General features: G+C 56.4%; 1 protein-coding gene across 2 annotated transcripts in view; it reads left to right on the top strand.

Annotated features, from left to right (window-relative positions):
- Nucleotides 1–21,175, top strand: part of CYTH4 (cytohesin 4) — a 35,149-nt gene that overhangs the window by 580 nt on the left and 13,394 nt on the right. For both annotated transcript variants that reach the window (XM_037846063.1, XM_037846064.1), the window contains exons 2-7: nt 10,250–10,332; nt 12,257–12,321; nt 13,402–13,468; nt 15,071–15,189; nt 16,672–16,752; nt 18,281–18,393. In XM_037846063.1, coding sequence (XP_037701991.1) covers nt 10,250–10,332; nt 12,257–12,321; nt 13,402–13,468; nt 15,071–15,189; nt 16,672–16,752; nt 18,281–18,393 — 528 coding nt within the window. The remainder of the gene's footprint in view (nt 1–10,249; nt 10,333–12,256; nt 12,322–13,401; nt 13,469–15,070; nt 15,190–16,671; nt 16,753–18,280; nt 18,394–21,175) is intronic.

Raw genomic sequence — 21,175 nt, 5'->3', positions numbered from 1 at the left:
GAGGCCGTCCCTCCAGGCCGACGAGAGCAGGCAGCTCCTTCGGAAGGAGCAGGAATCCTAGCGCTGTGCCCCAAGGGGTAGATCAGCTCTGAGTGGGGAACTGGCCAGCCTAAGAGGGGAAGCATTCCTACTGGGGGGTGCACACTGAGGTGGTGGTGGGAGGTGAGGGCGGGGCACACTCTCTGTGTGGGTATTCCCGCCCCAGATCTGGAGACCCGGGCTGCATTTCTCTCCTGGGCGCTGGCCTTCATTGCACCCCTCCTTGAGGCCCTCACAGACACAGGCTTGCACCCTACCCCTTGGAAGGTCGGTCCCCTCAGTCAGCTCTGGGCCCCCTTCCTGGACTCTGCACTTGGAGCCCCAGCTCTACAGCATGGGGTAGTCTGCAGGGGCTGGGACCACCCTGAGCACCACAGCCACGCCCTGCAACCAGGCCACAGCCCCCACTCAAGAGAGACCAGGCAGAGGACAGTGCACTCAGCCTGGAGGCGGGAGCTCTGTGCAGGCCCGCCTGGCCCTGGGCTCCACGTCCCCACCTGAAGTGGTAATCCTGCCCTCCATTCCCTGGAAAAGAGCCTTTCCCATCCAGAAAGAGTTGTCAGTTCTCTTATCTCATGTGAACGTCACAGTCTCTACAAAAAGGTGGGGGCAGAGACTATTGCTTCATTTAACAGAAATGAAAACTGAGGCTCGGCAGGTGAGTGGCTTGCCCACTGTTGCATGGGTGAGGGGGAGCCTAGCGGGCTCTTCTGACTTTGGACTGACTTAGACCTGGTGGGGGGGATTCCTGAGTGGCCCACAGGGGATTTGACGCCCCAAGGGCAACTCTGGGCTCCCAGGTCTGGTGGCAAATCCCCTCCTCCACTTCCTCACTGTGTGATCCTGGGCAAGAGAGACCACCTCTCTGGGCCTCAGTGTCCTCTTCTGTAGAATGGCAAAAGTGGTGCCCACCTCACAGGATCCTGGGAGGATTAAATGTGTAAATGGATATAAAGCACCTGGGATGTCCACCAGCTCCAGGTGGGTGTCAAGCTGTGAACCACACAGGCACCAGCCCTGCTCTCGTGGGCTGGCTCTCTGGGGGGCAATGGATGGTAAATCTATTCTATCAATAAGTCAGTTGGTGACAAGTGTGATGGAGAAGAGTGCAGAGACCTGAGGGGGACACGGAGTGGCCCATGTAGTTTCTGGGAAAAGAAATTTCTCAGCAGAGGGAACAGCCAGTGCAAAGGCTCAGAGTTGGGACAGAGACAGGTTGCTTGTGATGGAGATGATGGTGCTGGTGACAATGATGTCTGTCTAGTGGCACAAAGGTCCTGAAGCTTGGGGGAAGCCAAGAACACCTCCCAGAGCCAGTGGAAGAGCCCAGGAAAGAGAAGCAGGGGGCCATGGCTGACGCCCTCCCCAGTAGCCAGGATGCTGAGTCTGAGGCGACGGGAAAAGAGGCTATGAAGTTGGGAGAGAATGGGACAACTTGTGTCCCTGTGAGGCAGAAAGAAGGGCTGGAAGAGGGCCGTGTCCCTGCACCCTGAGTCTCAGAATGCTCCAGCATTGCCTGGAATTCCAGAACATAAGCACTGAGAGGAGCTGTCTGGTTCCCAGACACCTTCAACTTTGTTTAGCAACAGACGCTTTCTTCAAACAAAACCCAACACAGACAGAGCAGTTCTGGCCCCACCCCTGGGCCTCCCACCCCCACCCCCAAGGGTAGGAACCGACAGGGCTCCAGGGAACAAAGAGAAACACTGACCCATTTCAAAAGCTCCCATTTTATAGATGGGTCAAAGGATGCAGAGAAGGGCCACACCCCCTGTCTCCTGACTCCGTGTCCAGTGCTCTCTCTCCGACAACCCTGCTTCTCCTGTGGCCTTTTGGGGACGAGTGGCTCACAGACTGTACAGGGTAGTTTTAGGAGGCAAGGAGAGGCAAGCTAGAGGTTACTCAGCAAATGAGTGGCCGAGCTGATGTGAAGGTGAGAGGGGGCAGTGAGGACATCCTGCCGAGAAGCACTCTGCCCTCCGCCACAGCCTGTCCTTCCAACATTATTGCTTTGTTCTTCTGGGGCTCACACGCTGAGGTCTTTGGGAACGGGGATGGCTGTCCCCAGGATGCAAATATGGAAACCAGGCCCACAGAGGTGAATCTTGTCACAGCAGAACAGGGACAAGAACCGGTGCACTGGAAAAGAAAGAGCCCCAGGTTGGCCTGGGCCGTAGGAGAGAGGAGGGAGGGGAGGGGCCCACAGGGGAGGCCGGAAGATGAGTCACTGCTGAGCTTCAGGCCGGCCCCGGGGAGGAAACGGACTGGGGGGCAACGAAGGAGACCTGTTGGGAGATTCGGGTCTCCACTGATTTGTCCGTTTGTTCGTTCATTTGTCTTACAAACTGTACCGGGTGTGCAGGGCCTGTGCTAGGCAATGCTGGGGACAGTGGGAGAGCCACTGGTGCAGGGCAAGGGGGACAGGGAGACACCCTGCAGGACTCTGACCAGGGCAGATGGCAAACAGGCACAGGCCTGAAATGTGGGAGGAGCTACTCTTCCCGCCCCAGGAGGGAGATCTGGGAAGACTTCTTGGAGGAGGAGGAGGGAAGGTCATTCCTCTGTTATCCAGACTGGATCCTAATCGCAGCTCCCCCATGACTGGGTGACTTCCCCTCTCAGAGCTCAGATTCGTCATCACCATAAATGGATGCATCAGCCCAGCCTGACCCAGAGAAGTAGGGAATGAACAGGGATTTGGAGCCAGAAGACTTGGCTGCAGTCCCAGTTCTGCAGCTGCCTGACATGGCATCCTTCTTGGCCTCAGTTTTCCCACCTGTAAAATGGATAGGATGATGGCAAAAGTCCCCCCAGTGCTGCCTCCCCCACCTCCTGCTGTGGGTATGTGACATCCCAGAAGCAAGCCAGGGCCCCGCCCTCAGGGCTGCCGGGAAGGTGAGAGGCCCAGGTAACCGTACCCTGAAATGACCGAGACGAGCATTTCGCTGGTGCAGAGGACAGGCCACGGTTAAAAATAGAAGCCGCTCGGCTTGGGGAGAGGAAGTCACACGTGGCGCCCGCAGGACCTCTGGGGCTGGGGCGGGGAGCAGCTCCACCAGACACCCCTCTTCGGCCCCAGTGCCCCCCACCCTGAGACCCTGAGGGCCTCTTCCTTCAGGGCCCCGGGATGGCTCCTTCCTCCTGCCCCGGAAAGGGGAAACGAGGCCAGCTGCCCTGGAAGCGGGGCCGCAAGCAGGAAGATTTCTAAAAATACAATGGAAAAGAGGAAGGACAAAGGGGAAGTGGGGAGGAGCTGGGGAGCTGCTCCAGGGTGGGCATCAGAGCAGGGCACACACAGCTGGCCCGGGCAGGGGTGCAGGGGGTGCCTGGCATGGGTGGGGGGTGCAGTCCAAAGGTATGAAAAGCTCAGAGCTCACTGAGGGATAAATAGAATCCTCCTCACGGTGCTTGTTATTCTTATTTAAAATATATCTCCCAGGAGCCTGCCCCAGCGCCTGACACTGCACCATCTGCAGTTTTGGAATCAGAAGTGGCCGCTCTCGTGTTATGTCCTTGTTGCCCTCCCTGAACCCCAGGGTTCTCAGCTCTGAAATGAGGGGAAACCCCACTTTTGAACCAATAGTCAGAAAAGGGTCTGGAGGCCCTTTGCGCACCGTCCGAACCCGTGAAATATGCCCGGCCAGGAGCCCCCTCAGAGGGCAGGACCCCAGCAGAGGGGAGGGCGGACCGAGAGGATTCATGGTTGCATTTGTCAGGCCATGAAACGAGCTCTTGATACAGAGCTGTATGAAGCAAAACCTGCAAGCAACCCCCTCACTCTTCTTGCGCTGACCCACTGTCCTGGAAACCATGTCACTGTTGTGTCAGTTTCCATTCCCACCTGAGCCTCAGTTTCCCCGTCTCTACAATGGGGGCTTGCTTTTATTTCTTATGAAAAATAGAGGGGCGGGGTCAGAATGCAAGCATCGCCTTGGATTTGGCCTTTATTCTCAAACCCGTGATGGTGGTCAGCCTTTCCACGCCAGGACCACGCAGATTGAAGCATCTGGTCTGGTGCATTTGGGTGATTTGTACGGAGATATCCGGCTTCCACAGAGCAACGTCAGGATTGTGGCCTGGGGTGAGTCCCAGCTCCACCGCCCTCCAGCTGTGTCACCTTGGGAGGTCACCTAACCCCTCCAAGCCTCGGGAGCCCCATCCACAGGGTGAGGTTGGAAATGCCCTCCTTGCAGGCTGTGGTGAAATGAGACAGCCGCCGGAAGGGGCTGGTGCACAGCAGGTGCTCGGCCAACGTGCCTTTCCTTAACCAGTGGCTTGGCTTGTTCATGGAGCTGCAAAGATGCCAGAGATGCAGCCGGGAATGGGAAGGAGGTGGGGGAGAGGACGGTGCCCAGACAGAGCCCAGGGGAGCCTCTGAGAGGAGAGCTGAAGGTTGAGTGGGAGCCCCTAGGACCAGAGCAGGAAGGGCATTCCCGGGACAAGGAACAGCATGTGCAAAAGCCCAGGTGAGGAGCAAGCACATGGGAGAGAAGGAAGGATGGCTGGGGAGGCTGAGCGCAGGGCGCAGGGTGAGACGAGGCTGGGGGTCACACCAGCAGGATGGTGGACCCACGGAGGTCCTGGGAGACTGGGCAGGAGGGGGCAGAGTGGAGGCCGGGGGGCACCAGGAGGCCCCACAGGCATCGGGAGAGGGCGACAGTGGCCGGGTGAGGGTGGGGGCTGCAGAAATGGGAGGAAATGGACAGGACTTGGTGATGGAAGAGGCATGAGGGTGAGACAGAGGGAGGTGACAAGGTCCTGCAGTAACTGGGCAGGGCGGGGGCCTCCCAGAACTCCCAGAGCTAGGGACCCAGGAAGAGGGCCAGGTTGGGGGATGGGGTTCTAGGAGTTCCCCTGGGGCACACTGCCTGTGGGGGTGGATGGTCTGAGGCTCAGGGACGGAGCTGGAGCTGGAGACCTGTTTGGGACTGACCCACCACAAGGAGGGTGGGAGCCTGGGCTGATGGGAGCTCACGGGAGAGATGTCACCAAGAACTGAGCCCAGGAGTCCTGTCACTCACCTTTAAACATTGTCCATAAAAACGTGGCTTCTTCTCAGACAAGCAGCCCATTGGAAAACCACTTTCCCCCTCATGCCCCAGCAGAGAGCTCCCAGACAGAAATAGGTCTTGAAACACAGCCCCAGCCAACAGAAAACAAACATACCAAAAAAAAAAAAAAAAAAAAAAATCTGATCATTCACCAAAAAGTCAGCTAGAGGTGACTGGTTTTTTTCCCATGAATGCAATTCAGCCTCCTTCCCCGCTCCCAAGAGGGGTCCTGGGTCCCAGCCCCTGTTGATGCCACCCCTCTGCGTCCCTGTGTGGGCCCCACTTGCATGGCCCCGCATACCTTCCGTTCTGTGGGGCCTGAAGGGCCTGGAGAAGCCACCACACCTGGAGCAGAGGCTTGGGCATCAATTAACTGGGGCTCTGACCCCAGCACTGCTGCCTCCTGGCTGTGTGACCTGGGGCAGATCGCTTCACCTCTCTGAGCCTCAGTCTCCCAAACTGAGAAATACCTACTTCAAAGAATTGTTGTGAGGCTCAGATGACATAATGTATATGGAGCTGCTGCCATGGAGGTGTTTAGTAACTATTATTGGCTTAATGTTTCATAAGACTCTGCTTTGTCCCTGGTGGAAGTGCCCCCCACCCCCCCACCCCCTGAAAACCAAGACTTTAGGCCTGCAGAGCCCAAGCAGTACGTGGGGCCACTCCTGTCCATCCCTTGGTTCCTGGGCCCACGGGGACACCTGCTGGGGACAGAGGACCATATAGGGTCCGCCGATCGTGGGCGGGTGGTACGTCCTGGAGGATGGCGCCCCACCCAAGCAGGATATCATCTCCAATCTGGGACCTCTGCTGCACCCTCAAAAGGGCACTCTGTGGCGCCATCGGGCCAGCATCCTCTGGTGGTAATGGATGCTGCAGGGCCGGTGGATCCCGTGGTTCTGTGCTTTACTCCCTCGCTCTGATGTGACATTAGGCGCGATTCTGTGTGGTGGGCCAAACACTCCGGAAGCCTCGGGGGGGTGGTGCTGGCCGAGGCCCTGGGGGCAGGGAAGGTAAACACAGGTGCAGGACAGGTGCTGATTCCAGTCAAGACGAGTCCCTGGCCTTTGCAGAAGAGAAGGGGTCCAGTGTAGTCACTGTGCCACCAAAGAGCTGGCTGATCTTGAGAAACAATGCCAGATTGGGGCTTGGCCTTGGCCTCTGATACTGGGCAAGCTGGACATTGAGCAGTGGCAGTAGCAAGGCGAGAGACTGGGGTAAGTAGGTCTGTGTGTGGCCTCCATCTACCCACACGGCTGCCCCGTCCACAGGGGGTTGACTGCAGGCTGCTGACGTCAGCTGGTGGGCTCCCCCTGTCTGCTTGGGGTTCCCGCCTCCCCAGTGGAGGACACACGTGACGAGCCCTACTGTGCATGTCGCTTTTCTTGCCACTCCCACAGGTTCACCCCATGCCTCTTCCCCAACCTCTTTTGCCAGATCTTCCAATCCTACTTCTTCCAGGCCTTTGACCAAGAAGTCACACCATTCACTGCTGCCCATGAATCCATAGATATTCCTACTTCAAGCCTCTTCTCTTCCCTCACAAAGTGTTTGATCTGGTGCACTGCCCAGAGCTCTGCCCCTGGGGAGGATTTCAGGGACACCTTCAAGTGGGCCTGTAGTTCACAGCCGTCCATTTTCACTTGTGCCCACACACTGAGCCGACCCATCCTCGAACCCGCTCAGGCATTTTCCTCCTTCATCAGAGGGTCATATGGGACCTGCTCGTGCAGATGAGGTGTGAGCTTAAGGGAAGGTACTGGGGTTGCAGCAGTGGATGACACGGGGCCTGGGCTGCCTGTCCACGCAGCTACTTGTGCCCTCCGGTTCTGCTCACACCTGGTCCCAGTGTGAACTTAGGGAGGCCAGCTGCTGGGCTCGCGTGGCCTTCTGACTTGGTGAGTCGGGGAAACCACCTTGGCCGCTTGGTTACTGGGTGCTCCATGGTCAGGTGCTCTGACTCGCGGGGCCCAGGAGTGTGGCAGGAACTGGGTTTTGAACAGTATGTAATTCTCTGCTGCAGATGGCATGGGCTTGCTCCGGAACCCTAGGGGTCTGCCTGTGACCCTTCCCTTGGGGCCCACCGTAAATTGCACGTGGCGTCTTTCCCACCTCTGATACCTCTAATACCCCACAGGGTCTCTCAGGTGACAGCCCAGGTAGGCACTTGCACTGTAGCCTGGAGCTGCTGCCAAGCCCTTTCCCACTCTGGGCCTCTCTTGGAGCTGGCAGCCTGCTGCATCAGTCAGTAAAGGGGTTGAAGCAGCGTTCCCAGGGGCGGTATTTGCTCAAAGAAGCCCACCAGGTGTTTGTGTTTCCTTCCAAGTGATGGGAAATGCAATGTGCAATAATTTATCCTTGCTTGGAAGGGAATGTTCCAGAAAGGACCAGATTACCTAAAAAAGTCACAGATGTGGCAGGTGCCTGAATCTTCCTTGGATTTATTGCCCATCCCCTGGAGCACCTGTCTCTTACCAAGGCCTCCAATATATTTGCTCCCTTTGGTTCACCTGGTTTAATTAACATGACACCAGCATGCCGGACCAAGGTGATGTTCAGGTCCGTTCAGATTATATTATGATGGGGCAGGAAAGGTGTTCAAACCTGAGCAAGACTGTAGAAGGAGAGCACTGTCTGGACCACCGGTGCAGACCCTCCTTCCTGGTAGAGAAGGGATAGTGGTTGCCTGGCCGATGATCAGGCACTATGGAAGGAAGGCCATGCTAATGTGCTCTAGCAGAGAGCAAACATCTGGTACAGCAGCTGCAACCGGGGCCATCTCAGTAGGCCGTGGGGTCTGCTGGCATCCTCCAGACAGGTGAAGAGCACAGGGAAACAATGCGGGCCATCATGCCACATCCATTAGCTCTTTAAGTCAACACTAATGTCTTCCATTCCCCTGGGATACTGCACTGAGTTGTTTTCCTCTCTTAGCAGTGGGGTGTGGGAGACATCCCCTATGCATTCTCCACTGCTGTGACTCTGACCCCATAGGCCAAGGTGCCAGTGCAGGGCCAAGCACCAAGTACGTCTATTCTAATGATGCACTTGGGGACCAGGGGAATAGCCATGAACGAGGTGGAGCCCCTGTGTGCTGGTCCTGGCCTCCATGTGTCCCCTCTCCAATGGGGCCATGATGACACTCAGTCCCCAAGTATCAGTGTGTGTCACCTTGGGTCTCATGCCCAACAATCCACAAAATGCTTGGACTCTCCCCTTTCCCCAGCCCATGGGTGCTGGACTAAAAGGCCCTCGGTGCCTTTAGTGAAGGATCCCGGGACTCATTACAGCATAAAAGTGGCCCAGGTCCAGAAACTAGACAAGGGTCTTGGCTTTTCATTGCAGCAGCTGCCCTTTGGGTCGGGCATGTCTTGGGAGTGGCAGCTCCCTTTGGCCGAGTTCTGGTAAATTCCTAAAGAGGAGCTCTGTTCAGAAGCACAGTAGCCTGTCCCCCCGGCAGCTGGGGCAGGGAATTGCCTTGGCCAGGCAGAGGGGAGCTGGACGGTGCAGCCCAGCACCCGCCACGCAGGCCTTGAGCCCACTGTGCGTTGGATGCCTGCTGGGTGTTTGACAAGACTCTTAATCCCAACACTCATCCTCCAAAGTAAAGGTTATAGTGCACATTTCACAGATGCAGATGTTGCCTCAGTTAAGTTGCAGGTTTGGCTGCTGTAAGGAAAAGACTCAGAATAACAGTGCCTGAAACATTCTGGAAGCTCATTTCTCTCTCACTGAACAGTCCAAGTGGGCAGGTGGTTGAGGGGAGCACAACAGCTCCACGCGGTTGCCCGGGGACCCAGGCTCCTTCTAGCGTGGCGCCATCCACCGCTATGTGCGGTTTCCATCTCATAGGCAGAAGGGAGAAAGAACATCCAATATTCTCTCCACTTTTGTTTGGGGGAAGATGTTCAAGGTACATGAGCAAACCCCTCCTAAAACCAGGACTCAAGGGTTGGGAAGGACTTGAATAGGCAGAGAGAAGGCGTCACAGAGGAGGGGGGCTGCAAGGTGCAGGCGAGGAGGCAAGACGAGGGCTGAACGTGTTGGGGGCTGCAAGGACACAAGAAAGGTGAGAAAGAGGACTGGCCAGAGAGGCCGGCGAGCTCATGGGGGCTCCAGGGCCAGGTGGGGCCTTCTCCCTCTAAGTAGCGAGGCATCAGAAGAGATTCTGAGCAGGCGAGTGTGGTGGCTGGGACAGGAGCTGCGTGTGGGGTAGGGGTGGGACCGCCACTCCAGCTACTGGCAGCGCCGTGGCACCTCACCCCTCGCCTGCACCCACACTCCTCGCATTTCCAGGTGAAGAGGAAAGAGCATGGGCTTTGGAGTGAGCTCAACCCGTGGTCCCATCTGGACTGAGCCACCCTTTCCCTGTGGGACCTTGGCTGGGTCACATCACCTTCCTGAGCCTCAGTGACTGTCTGGGGCAGAGACTGTAATGTGTCCCCCAAAATCCAGTCTTCCCATCTGACGGAGTAAGAGAATTGTGAGTAGACTCAGGACCACCCTCCTAGAAGTTCATTTCCCAGCCTCCCTTGCAGCTAGATATGGCCATGTGACCACATTCTGGCCAATGGGATGTGAGGTAAAATGGTGTGCCACCTCCCGGTTGTGCAAATAATTACGTGACTAAATAACAGACGTGTGAGCCAGTGAAGGAGTAAATTAAGGTTCCGGTGAAGGATGAATGCATGAAATCATTTTACCCAGCAGGTGTTTTGTTGAGCACCTACCACGTACCAGGCTCTTTCTAGGTGCTGGGATGCAGCACTGAGCAAAACAGTTGCAAGGTCTGACTTCATGGTGCTGAGATCTATGGGAGAAACAAAAAAGATGCAAGTTTAAATAAGATCATTTCAGAGAGTCTAGTCCGTACCCAGGGGTTAGAAGAAACATGAAGCGGGGTAGGAGAGAGGAGAGGGGGCTTTGCTTTAGACAGGGTAGTCAGGGAAGGCTTCTTGGAGGAAGTGACATCTAAGCCAAGGCCTGAGTGAAGAGGGCAAGTGAGTCTTGGGTTCTGGAAGGAAGAGTGATCCAGAGAGAGGGACAGCAAGCCCAAAGGCCCAGAGGATGTGAGAGTAAGTTGGTGTGGCTGGGGCTGAGTGGCGGATGGGAGGGTAGTGAATGAAATCAGTGACTGCCAGTTCTTCTTTCTCCAGACTCAGCAGAGATGAGCAGCGGGGAGACGGAGGAGCTGCAGCTGATCAAATGGCATCGGAAGCAGCTTCTGGAGGACATCCAGGTGTGTGTGTGTGTGTGTGTGTGTGTGCGTGCACACACTCACCCTCACAAACAGGCACTCTCACCCACATTCATGCAGACACATCCTCAAAGCACACACTCACAAACAAGCACTCAGATATGCTCGCAGGCCTCCCCACTCACTCCTGACCCCAGCCAGCATTGTCAGTGAGGGGGGCCAGAGGCCGGCTCACATCCAGTCTCAGCCCCAGCCCCCGGGAGTGCGGAGAACAGCGGAATTCTCTAGGGACTCCCCATGTCGGGGCTCCACTGCCGGGACCCAGAGAGAGCCTGGAGATTGTGGGAGGGACGCAGAGCACCCCGATTTAACACCCACCCTGTGCTGAGCCCTGCCTGGGCTTTCTGCCACTGTGTGGCCTCAATCAGCTCCTGTCCCCAGGCCGGGCCTCAGTTTCATTCTCCCTAAAATCAAGATCATTTAGTCAAGATGTCACCCAACGTGTGCCCAGCATCAGTTCAGCCAGTTCACCAGTCAGTTTCTCAGACGTTAGCTCATCTGATTCTCCGCAGCCCTCTAAGGCAGGCCTTGCTTCTGTTTCTGGACCATGACACGCTCCGTCCTGCCGCTGAGCCTTTGTACATGCAGTGCCTTCCCCCTGAGGCTCTTTCCCAGGGCATCTATGGCTCCTCCTTCTCATTATGTCCTGCTCAGCTCAAAAGCCCCTCCTCAGAGAAGCTGTCCTGACCACCCCAATCCTACCCCACCCTGCCCCACCCTGCCCCGCCCCACCCCAAACACACGACCCCTCTCTATTTGAGTACCCTCTTAATTTTCAGCACAGTCATTTTGCTTGCCTATGACCACCCATGCCTTCCCAACCCCACTAGACTGGGCTCCATGGAGGGGTCTGGGCCTGTCTTGCCCACCACTGTATCCCCAGACCAAATGGCCAGGGCATAGTAGGTGCTCAATTAACATCTGCTTGTGGTTCCCCATTTTATTTGTGGGGATGCTGCTCGATGGCTGAGCCAAGAGCAGCTGGCTGGGTCCCAGGGCAGTCCTTAAGACCACCTCCATCACCAGCATCCCACAGATCTGCCAGGCACTCCAGCCACGGCCCTACAGGGAGGTGCTGGACCAGCTGCCACCCCTCCAGTTCTGCCCAAGGGGTGGGGGGTGGGGCTTGGATTCCCTCTGCCGCTGGGCACTTCCTATGGGGTGAAGACAAAACAAGATTGGGGTTAGAAACTGGGTGTGTCACTGCCCCTCGCTGAGCCTGTTTCTCAGGAATTGCGAAGTCCCTGAGAAGAGGGGCTGTGCTGCCTTGTGCTCTAGTGCAGTGTACAGAGCAGCCCTTGGTGAATAGAGAGGGCAAAAGGAAACAGGCATGGAAGAAAATCAGAGAGGAGCTGGGCCCAGTCATAGGGGCAGGAAGTGGCACCTCCTGACCAGGGAGGCAGTAGGGAGCCATGGAAGGAGTTTGAGCAGGGAAGGGGCAGACTCCACGCTGTGCTTCAGAAAGACAGCAGCTGAGGGGAGAGGGCTGGGCTGGGGGACAGGAGCCTTTACAGCTGCAGAGCAGAGAGACCGGGGAGGGGGGTGGAAATACGGTGGAGGGAGTGGGGGGGATAGAGAGAGGTTTCTGAGGAAGAATCCTAGCACCTGGGGACTGACTGGGTGTGCGGTGGATGGGGGAAGGGGGTTCAGGGTGAAACTTCTTAGGGGCTTCCCACTCCCAACAAGGGCTGATGGAGGGATGGATGCAAGAGGAGGCAATACATTTGGCTTGGGATTTAGGGAGTGTGAGACATCTTGGGGAAGTGGGGGTTTCAGGGGGACAGTCCTTTAGGATAGGGGCTCAGCTCAGAGGTCAGGGAGAGGGGCTGGTGGTGGGAGTCTTCTACTTTCCCAGCCTCTGCCCCCTAACTCTCCCTCCCCAATGGGCTGCCCGCCACCCCAACAGAAGCTGAAGGACGAGATCGCAGATGTGTTTGCCCAAATCGACTGCTTCGAGAGTGCGGAGGAGAGGTAAGGGGCCTGGCCGGGAGGGGACCCTGGGAAGCTGCCACAGTTACTTCCTGAGGATGTCACACCGCAACTGAGCAGGGGCCAAGCCTGGGCTCCAGCCCCCCGAGGAGGAGGTAGCAGTGGTGAGACAGGAGCAGGGTGTGGCCTCAGCCCCATCGCTGGGGTCTGCTCCGGTCCTTGCTTCCAGACACAACCCCATTCTCCCACCCCCTCCACCCCAAGTCTCTCCAGCCAGGAGAGTTTGTTGGCCAGGAGCACACCGGGATGAGACGGGGAGAAGGAAGATGAGGAAACCAAGGGCCCTTTGGGGACCCAGGCAGGGCCGGGGCTGTCTGCCCCACCCACCGGGGACCATCTGCCCTGTCCCTTCTGTGGGAAGACTCTCAATGGCTTTAGGACCTGAGATTGGTCCTTCCCTCCCATGAGCCTCAGTTTCCCCATTTGTGCAACAAGGAGGTTGGGTCCTGGGGCACTCAATCCTGTGTAAAGTGGTCCCAGGAAATCCCTTCACTCCACACCACAGCTCTCTGATGCCTCTGACATCAGCCTTTCCAGCTGCCCACAGGCACACACACACGCAGCCCCGTGCCTCCAAATTCCCAGGCCTGGCCCTGACAACAGTGACTCTTGCAGAGCACTTACCACCAGCTAGCTGCTCTCAACGAGGCTGGCAGGCAGGGGCTGGCGTCATCCCCATTCTGCAGGTGGAGAAACTGAGGCACAGAGCAGTGAAGCGACTCGCCCAGAGTTGCTCAGTCAGTAAGGTGGAGCTGGGTTTTGCCTCTGGAGTCTCTGCTCTCCCCAGTGGCTCCCCAACCCCAAACGCAGGGCCCCTCTAAACACTTCCCAGGGAGCAGCTCCAGGCTCCTGGGTGCTGGGCCCCCAGGAAGAGTCTGATGCCGCAGCTCTGGGAGCCCCAGCCCCTGCAGTCCCCCACTCTCCCAGGTGATTCCGAACCAGGGCCTGAGAACCATACTTGAATCCAGCTGAGGAAAGGGCCCTTGGGAGCTGGGGGCAGGGTCCATGGGGGAGGTCCCCCGGGGTCCTGGGGCAGCCAGGCTGACTTCCTCACATCTGCAGCCGGATGGCCCAGAGGGAGAAGGAGCTGTGCATTGGGCGAAAGAAGTTCAACATGGACCCCGTGAAGGTAGGCAGGGTGGGGGGCACCACGGGCTGGGTACCTACACTACACCCCCTTGTTCCCTCCGCTGGCACGATCACCCGCTTTCCTGAGGGGGAGACCAAGCCCCAGTGGGACCAAGCACCTCCAGGGCCGCACGGCCAAGCAGGGGCAGAGGCTCTGCCAATGCACAGCCCGGCGCCCCGGGAAGCGAGGGAGGGGGGCGCATTCTGACATCCACAGACTCCAGCGAGCCCCTCTCCCTACCTGGGCCTCTGTTTTCCCCTCTAGGAATAGGACTTTGGGCAAAGGAGTACTTAGATACTGGGGCTCAGTTTCCAGATGTTTCCCTGCTGCTTGGCTGGGTGAGAGCTAGTCCTGTGGCACCCCTGCCAATGTCCCCTCCTCTGGCACAGACTCAGAGGACTCAGGGCTCTCCCCTCCCACCCCCACCCCCACCGCCACCATCCCCACCCCACACCCAGCCAGGTGGCACCAGGCTCCATTTCCTGCAGGGCTGGAGACAGGAAGAAGCCACAACTGACACCCGGAGATGGGGTCAGGGCAGCCAGCTGAGAGCGCCAAGCTGGGGTCCCTGGAAATTTACTGCTCTGGCTTAGAAGGCGGGGCTCCCCGCCACAGACCCCCAGCCGCACACCCCTTCACCTCGGAGCCCTCCACCGCACACGTGCACTCCCACTCACCCACTCACACATGCACACGTGCACACACTGCCACCCACACACACTCCCACTTAGGTACACACCCCACACACTTGTGTTCATACAACCCACACACACACACATTACACACTCTCTGTCTCACACACACACACACACACACACACACAGAAACCCCTGCTTAAGCCCACCCACAGGCCCTCACCTGCGAGGGGTCCCCATCTGCCCTCAGCCTGTCACCCAGGGCCTCCCGTCCCGCCCCCACCTTCCAGCAGCTTCCTCTAGGAGGATCAGGGACATAGGGAATCATTGCAGAAAACCAGACACGGAGCCCCTCAAAGTCCTCAAATTAGAATGACTGGCTCTGTCCAAGGGTTTGTGGGGAGAGAAGTTTGTGTATTGTCAAATCAGAAAAGCAGGTTTTAACGTGGAGGGCAGGGTTATTCTCATTTTCATCACGACAATGGAAATTGCCTCTCTCTAAGAGGTAGGATTTGGACAATTTCCTCCCGTTTTGATTTAGCTGTTCTTTTTCTAATTTTCATACAATGGACAGTGGATTACTTGTGTGAAAAATGAAATGTTATTTTAAAATAACATACAGTTACACAGATAAAAGGAAGGACTGGCTCTTTGAATCTTAGAACTACAAATTCATAGAATCGTTGGCGCATTTAATCAATCTCAGGCTGAAGGTGACCCTGGAGAACACCTGGCATGAACCTGTTTCAGTACAGGAACTCTGTTTCTCCTTGCACGCCTCCAGACACGGGGAACTCACTACCTTCCAAAGGCAACTTCTATTAAGGAGGATGCAACTTCCCAGAACAGGCTGTACCGATGCCAGAATGCCAGGCCCCAGGGCTCTGGCCGTGGGGGCTCCCTCCCTCCCCCCTCCCAGGCCAGCCGCTGTGTGGGGGCTGCTCACTGTTCCGTGTGCCACCTCTAGGGTGTCCAGTACCTCATTGAGCATAAACTGCTGACCTCCGACGTCCAGGACATCGCCCGGTTCCTGTACAAGGGTGAGGGCCTCAACAAGACAGCCATCGGCCTCTACCTGGGGGAGAGGTAAGGGGGTCGGGGGCTCAGAGAGGAAGGCAGGAAATGAGGGTGTGCAGGTGTGCGTAGGCAGGTATGCGTGTGGACGCGCATGCCTGTGTGTGTGAGAGTGTGTGTGCAGGTGAGTGAGGGAGTGAATTATGCTAGCAAAGTCCCAACTCTTGGGATCTGAACAAAGCAGCCTCCCTGCCTGCCTGCCTTCATTCATTCAACAAATGAATATTTTTGAGTGCCGATTGTCATAAGCCCTGCATTTATACCAGTCAGCAAGACAGACAAAACCTCTGCCCTCCAGGAGGTGCATTCTAGTGGGGGAGACAGATCCTAAAATATGTAAAATATGTTGGAAAGCTATAAGTTCTATGGAGTAAAATGGAAGCAGGGAAGGGAGATCAGAAGTGCTGGGGAGTTTGAGGTGTGGGCACGAAGGGTGGCAAGCAGAAGGTGAGGTCAGGCTGAACCTGAAAGGAGGTGAGGGTTTGAACCACTCAGCTCTCTGGGGGAAGAGCATTCCAGGCAGAGGGAACTGCATGTGTGAAGTCCCAGAGGCTGGAGCATGCCTGGTATGCACAAGGAAGAGCAAGCTGGTGAGACTGGAAGGGAGTGAGCAAGGGAGGAGGAAGAGAGGGGCAAGGCGGAGAGCTCTGAGAGGATTCTGGGCAGAAGAGCACTCAGTCAGGACCCCTCGGGCTGCCGTGGACAAGGGCAGAGCAGGGAGACTGGGAGGAAGCTACTGCAGCTGTCCAAGCAGGTGACAAACCAGCTGGGGCCATAGTGGTGGCAGTGGAGGCGAGAAGCCGTCAGGCAGATCTCCACCTCATTCCTGTAAAGCAGGATCAGGGAGCATGGCCTGGCCTCCCAGGACCACTGCAGGCTTCCTGCTCTTTCCCTCTGCAGTGGACCCACCTTCCCGGGCCCAGGTAGGACTGCTGGACAGGTGTGTGCCTCTGTGGGCAGGGGCTGGGCCAGCGAGCCAGCCACCCTTCTCTCAGGCACCCAGGGGATCTCTTCTTCCCTCTGGGGGCGAGCAGGGAGCGTAGGCAGCGAGAAGGGCAGCTCTGCCTGATTTGAGAGCTGGGGAGAGGGAGGAAATGGGGGTTGGCATTTTACAGATGAGGACTTGGGAAGTTCAGGTGGCTTGAGGGGGGTCACCCAGGTAGAGAGTGACAGAGGAAGGATTTGACTCTGGCCCAAAGGCTCCCCTCCTGGGCCAGACCAGTGCCAATGAGCCGGCCTGGGCGTGCACAGGTCCGCACACGTGTGGGAGGACATGAGTGTGTGCCTGGGGGTGTGACGTGGGGGACAAACAGATATGAGCAGATGGTGGCTGGACCCTGAAAGGAGGGCCCTCTCTCCCCTTCTCTCCCTCCCCTCTATATCAACCCCCTTCGGAAAGTGGGAACCAGTAAGTTCCCAAGCGTGTCCCGCCCCTGGGAAAGGGATGGAGCCAGCAGAGAGCAGACTAACCCCTTTCTCCCTCCCGCTCCCCAGGGACCCCGTCAACCTGCAGGTCCTCCAGGCCTTCGTGGACTGCCACGAGTTCGCCAACCTCAACCTCGTCCAGGCCCTCAGGTGAGTGTTCCGGGACACAGGGGCCCAGCCTTGAGGGTGATAACTGGGGATGCTGGGGACATCGTGACCCATACAGCCAGCCCGTGGGACAGGGATCGGGCCAAACAAAGGGTCAGGAGCTAGGAGGAGGAAGCTAGGAGAGCAAGAACGAACGGTGGTTCCCACCTCAAAGAGCAGAGGTGAAGGTTAAGTGCACCAGCCTGCCTGGCCACGGCCACAACTCTTAGGGTGTTACCATTATCAAACCAGCATCGTCACATCCGATTGCTCTCGCGCTGCAGTTCTCACTGCCGTTACTACCGCTTTTTGGATTGGTGCTTGTTTTATTTATTTTATTAGCACAACTTAATATATATTGTATTTACTATTACTATTTTCTTATTAGGGTATTATGGTCATTATTCTTATTTTTATAGCTGCAGGAGGCTGTACAGGGTATTTGTTCATTCATTCCCTCATGCAACAAGCCTTGACCAAGCAGCTCTGCAGCCCCCGGACCTGTGCCAGGCCAAGCAGGAGATGGGAGAGGAACAGACACGTCCCTTGACCCTGGGGACCTTAGCTGGAAGCTTAAGTTCCAAGAAAGGGAGGCCCAGCAGGGGACACTAGAATGCCCAATTCAGGTCCTAGTTCTGCCACCCACTCCCTGGGTGACCTTGGACAAGTCACACGAACCTCTCTCTGCCTCAGTTTCCTCATCTGTAAAAGGAAGACAATAATAGTACTTATCTCCTAGGGGTGTGAAGACCGATAGAGAAAGTGCTTAGAACTGAGCCTAGAGAGTGCTTAGTGAGTACTGATGATGATGATGATGACAACGATGGAGATGGTGGTGGTGATGCCAGGGAGATGGGTCCCTGAGGGGGGACATTTGATCTGGACTTTAAAGGGTGATTAGGAGTTTGCAGGACAGAAAAGGAAGGAGTCACCACTGTCCAGGCAGTGTGACCTCCCCTCTAACTCCCATGCTCCTTAAGGGAAACGGTAGGTGGCTTGGGAGTCTCCCATGTTCATTTGTTCGTTCATTCATTCATTCCCTCATTCAACAAGCCTTTATTGAGCAGCTCCTGGGCACGGAGAGAAGCAGACATGTTGCTTGCCCTCAGGGAACTAACTTGAAATTTAAGTTCCAGGAGAGGGAGGCCCAGCAGGGGAAGGCTCCGCCCAGGGTCCCACTGTCAGACCCCGGGGCCAAATGGCCAGGCCGGGCCAGCCACAGAACTCAGGCCAGCCACCAAACTCAACCCTCGTCAGCTGCAGCGGACCAGACCACAGATAGTGCTGGGGTTCAGAGAGGCCGAGAGCGGGGCACGGCTCAGCTCTCGTATTCTGAAAGAAAAAGCATTCTTGGAAACCTGTTGAGTGCTGAGTGCAGAATCCCTTACCCTGCCCCATGAGCCTGGATGACAGATGCAGCCTCTGCTACTTAAAAGTTAAAGAGTCTGAGCCTGGGAGATTCTGAGTAGCTTGCGGTGGGTCCCACCGAGCTCCCACCCACCCCACTGCCCAGGGCCCGTTCTTCCCCCAGGCAGTTCCTGTGGAGCTTCCGGCTGCCAGGAGAGGCCCAGAAGATTGACAGGATGATGGAGACTTTTGCCACCCGATATTGTCTCTGCAACCCGGGCGTCTTCCAGTCCACAGGTGCCGGGAGCTGGGTGGGTGGGACCTGGGCCCCGTGGCCACCACCCCATAAGGCTTCCCCCACCACCCCAACCCTGGGCTGGGGGCCCAGATCCTTCCGTGAGCTCTCGCTTAGTGCCAGTGCCTTGCCAAGCCCTGTGCTCGGTGCTAACGATGCAGAGCTGCCTCAGCTGGGTCCTTGGAAGGGGAGGCCTGGAAGTCATGGCACAGGGTGCTCGAGTAGCAGCCACGCTGATCGGGGTGACCTGTTTCCCAGCTGCTAAAACAAAACCACCCCATGGGTTGGCTTAACAACAGAACTTATTGGCTCACTGTTTCAGAGGCTAGGAGGCTGGCTTCCTCCTGGGGTCAATATCTTCCGGCTGGCTGGCAACATTCAGGACTCCTTGGCTTTTCCATCACATGCCAAGGCACATAGCGGCATCTTCTCCTTTCTCTTCTGAGTTCATTTGACTTCCCAGCTGCTGGCTGCTCTCCATGGCTTCCTCTTTCCATGTCCAATTTCCATACTGGATTGAGGCCCACCCTGATTCAGTTTGCACACAGCTCAACTAATAACATCTTCAAAGGTCCTATTTATAAGGTCCATAGGACAAGGGGTGTGAACATGCCTTTTGTGAGGGACATGATTCCAATCCCCCACAGGGAGTCAAGAGGTCCAGGATGCCTTCCCAGAGATGGGGTGTGAACAGGGTTTTGAAGGATGAATAGGAGTTCTCCAGGAGGTCAAGGGGAGAAATGTCCTCTTTGGCAGGAGTTTTAGTGTGAGCAAAGACCCAGAAGCATGAACCAGCCCATGCAGGAGTTGGGAGTAAGGTGCATAGGAGGAAATCGGCCAAAGTCAATCTTGGAGTTTTCCTCCCTAAATCCCTGGTAAGGTGGCCCAAATGTCCATACAAAGATACCCAGAGGACAGGGTGGGGAAGGAGCCGTAATGGCAGGCTTGTCTTGGCCTCTTCTTTGGCTGTAAAGTTACAATTATAACAACAATAACCAGTTTCATTTTTTGAGCATCTACTGTGTGCTAAATGCTGTACACATAAGAAGTCATCCAACACTCACATCGGCTCCATGAGGTCAGTACTATTCCTTTCTGTTCTTTTAGAGCAGAACAGACTCAGAGAGGTGACCTGGCTTGTCTATGGAAACACAGCCGGATGTGGTAGAGTCAGGATTCAAACTGACTCCAAAGCCTGCAGTGTCAACCACTTTACTCATCAGCTATGCCCTCAGGATCAAGATCTTCCCCTGCTCAGTGCTTGAATGCCCCACAGAGCACCCTCACTTCACAGCTCTCCAACCTTGGCTTGGTTTCCTCCAGTGAAGGAGAACTCACTGCCTCATAAAATCTCCTATAGAACCAAATATGCCTCCCTGGAGCTGAGCTTCCCTGCACAAGTCCGCCGGAGACTGTGAGGCAGTGAGCCTGAGCCCCACAGGCCCCTCTGCTCCTCACCACCCCAGCCCCGCACAGCCAGTCCACTTACCTCCCCTTCCGTTAGCTCAGGAACCGCTCCAGCCTGAACACCTTCCCCTAAAGCGCAGCATCGAGAACTCCCACATCAGTTCTGCTGACTTCCCTGAGCACCCCTGGGCTGAGAGGTGAACAAGGTCCCCAAATCCCAGCCCTGGAGCACCCTCTGCTCGGGCCTGGTCCTCCAGGCCCCTGACCTCTAGGGAGGGGAGGGCACTAGGCCTTCATCCCTCCCCTTCCAGGGCTGCTTTCCCACGCAGCAGCGTGCACTGATGGAGCTCCGGAGACACAGCCAACAGGACGAGCATTTCAGCTCCATGGGGGAAGCCTTAGGTTCCCAAGCAAGAACTCTGTCCCCACCAGATCTCCATCCAACTGTCCCTCTCTCTAGCCGAATCTCCTTCACTTCCCACTGCGCCTCACTCCAACCACATTGCCCTCCACCCACCAACCCCCCAACCACAAACCTCTTCACTACCTCAGGGCTTTTGCACATGATGTTCCCTCTGCATGGCATGCTTTTCCCCTTGCCTGCTTCCACTGCTCCTGCCCACCCTCGGCCTTCAGGTTCAGGGCTTCCTCCCAGGCCTGCCCTGTACACACATCCTTATTCTCCATCCCTGCCCTATGCTTACCTCCTAGAGAGCATTTGCCCTACTTCACAGCCATATATTCATTTTGTGTTTATTATCCATCAGCTCCACACTCTAAACATCCCTCAAGAGCAAGATCAGGTCAGGTTTATTCACCAATGAATCCCCAGCCCATGACACATAGTAGATGCTCAATAAATGTTTGTAGGAAGGAATTTTTAAAGCACCAGATTTGAACCACAGCCCAGCTACTTCTTCATTATGTGACCTTGGGCACATAACGCAAGCTCCTTTCGCCTCAGTTTCCTCATCTGTAAATTGGGGGTGGTAACAGTGACTGCCTCATTGGGATGTGAAGAGCTTAGCACAGGGCAGGCGTCAGCCACATTCAGTGACACTGTTATCACAGGTGGAGTCATAGGATGCTCGAGAACATGAAGCTACATCAAACATAAACCTCTTGATGTCACAGATGGGGAAACTGAGGCTCAGGGAAGGCAGGTGCTTCCCCAAGGCCAAGCAGAGACTTGGGGACACAGCTGGACTTCTCTGGCTCTGTACCCAGGGCCTAAATATACCACAAAAGAGCCAGAATAGCAATCACCTCCCTCCCAAACCATCCGCCCAGCCTCGCTCCCAAGCACGTGAGAGCCTGGAGAATGGAACAGGAGCCCCAGCTCCACAAGCCCACAGTGCCAGCAAGATTACAAAGCAG

Source organism: Choloepus didactylus, chromosome 8 (assembly GCF_015220235.1).
Source record: "Choloepus didactylus isolate mChoDid1 chromosome 8, mChoDid1.pri, whole genome shotgun sequence".
Classification (NCBI taxonomy): domain Eukaryota; kingdom Metazoa; phylum Chordata; class Mammalia; order Pilosa; family Megalonychidae; genus Choloepus; species Choloepus didactylus.
This window is presented reverse-complemented; position numbering and strand designations above follow the sequence as displayed.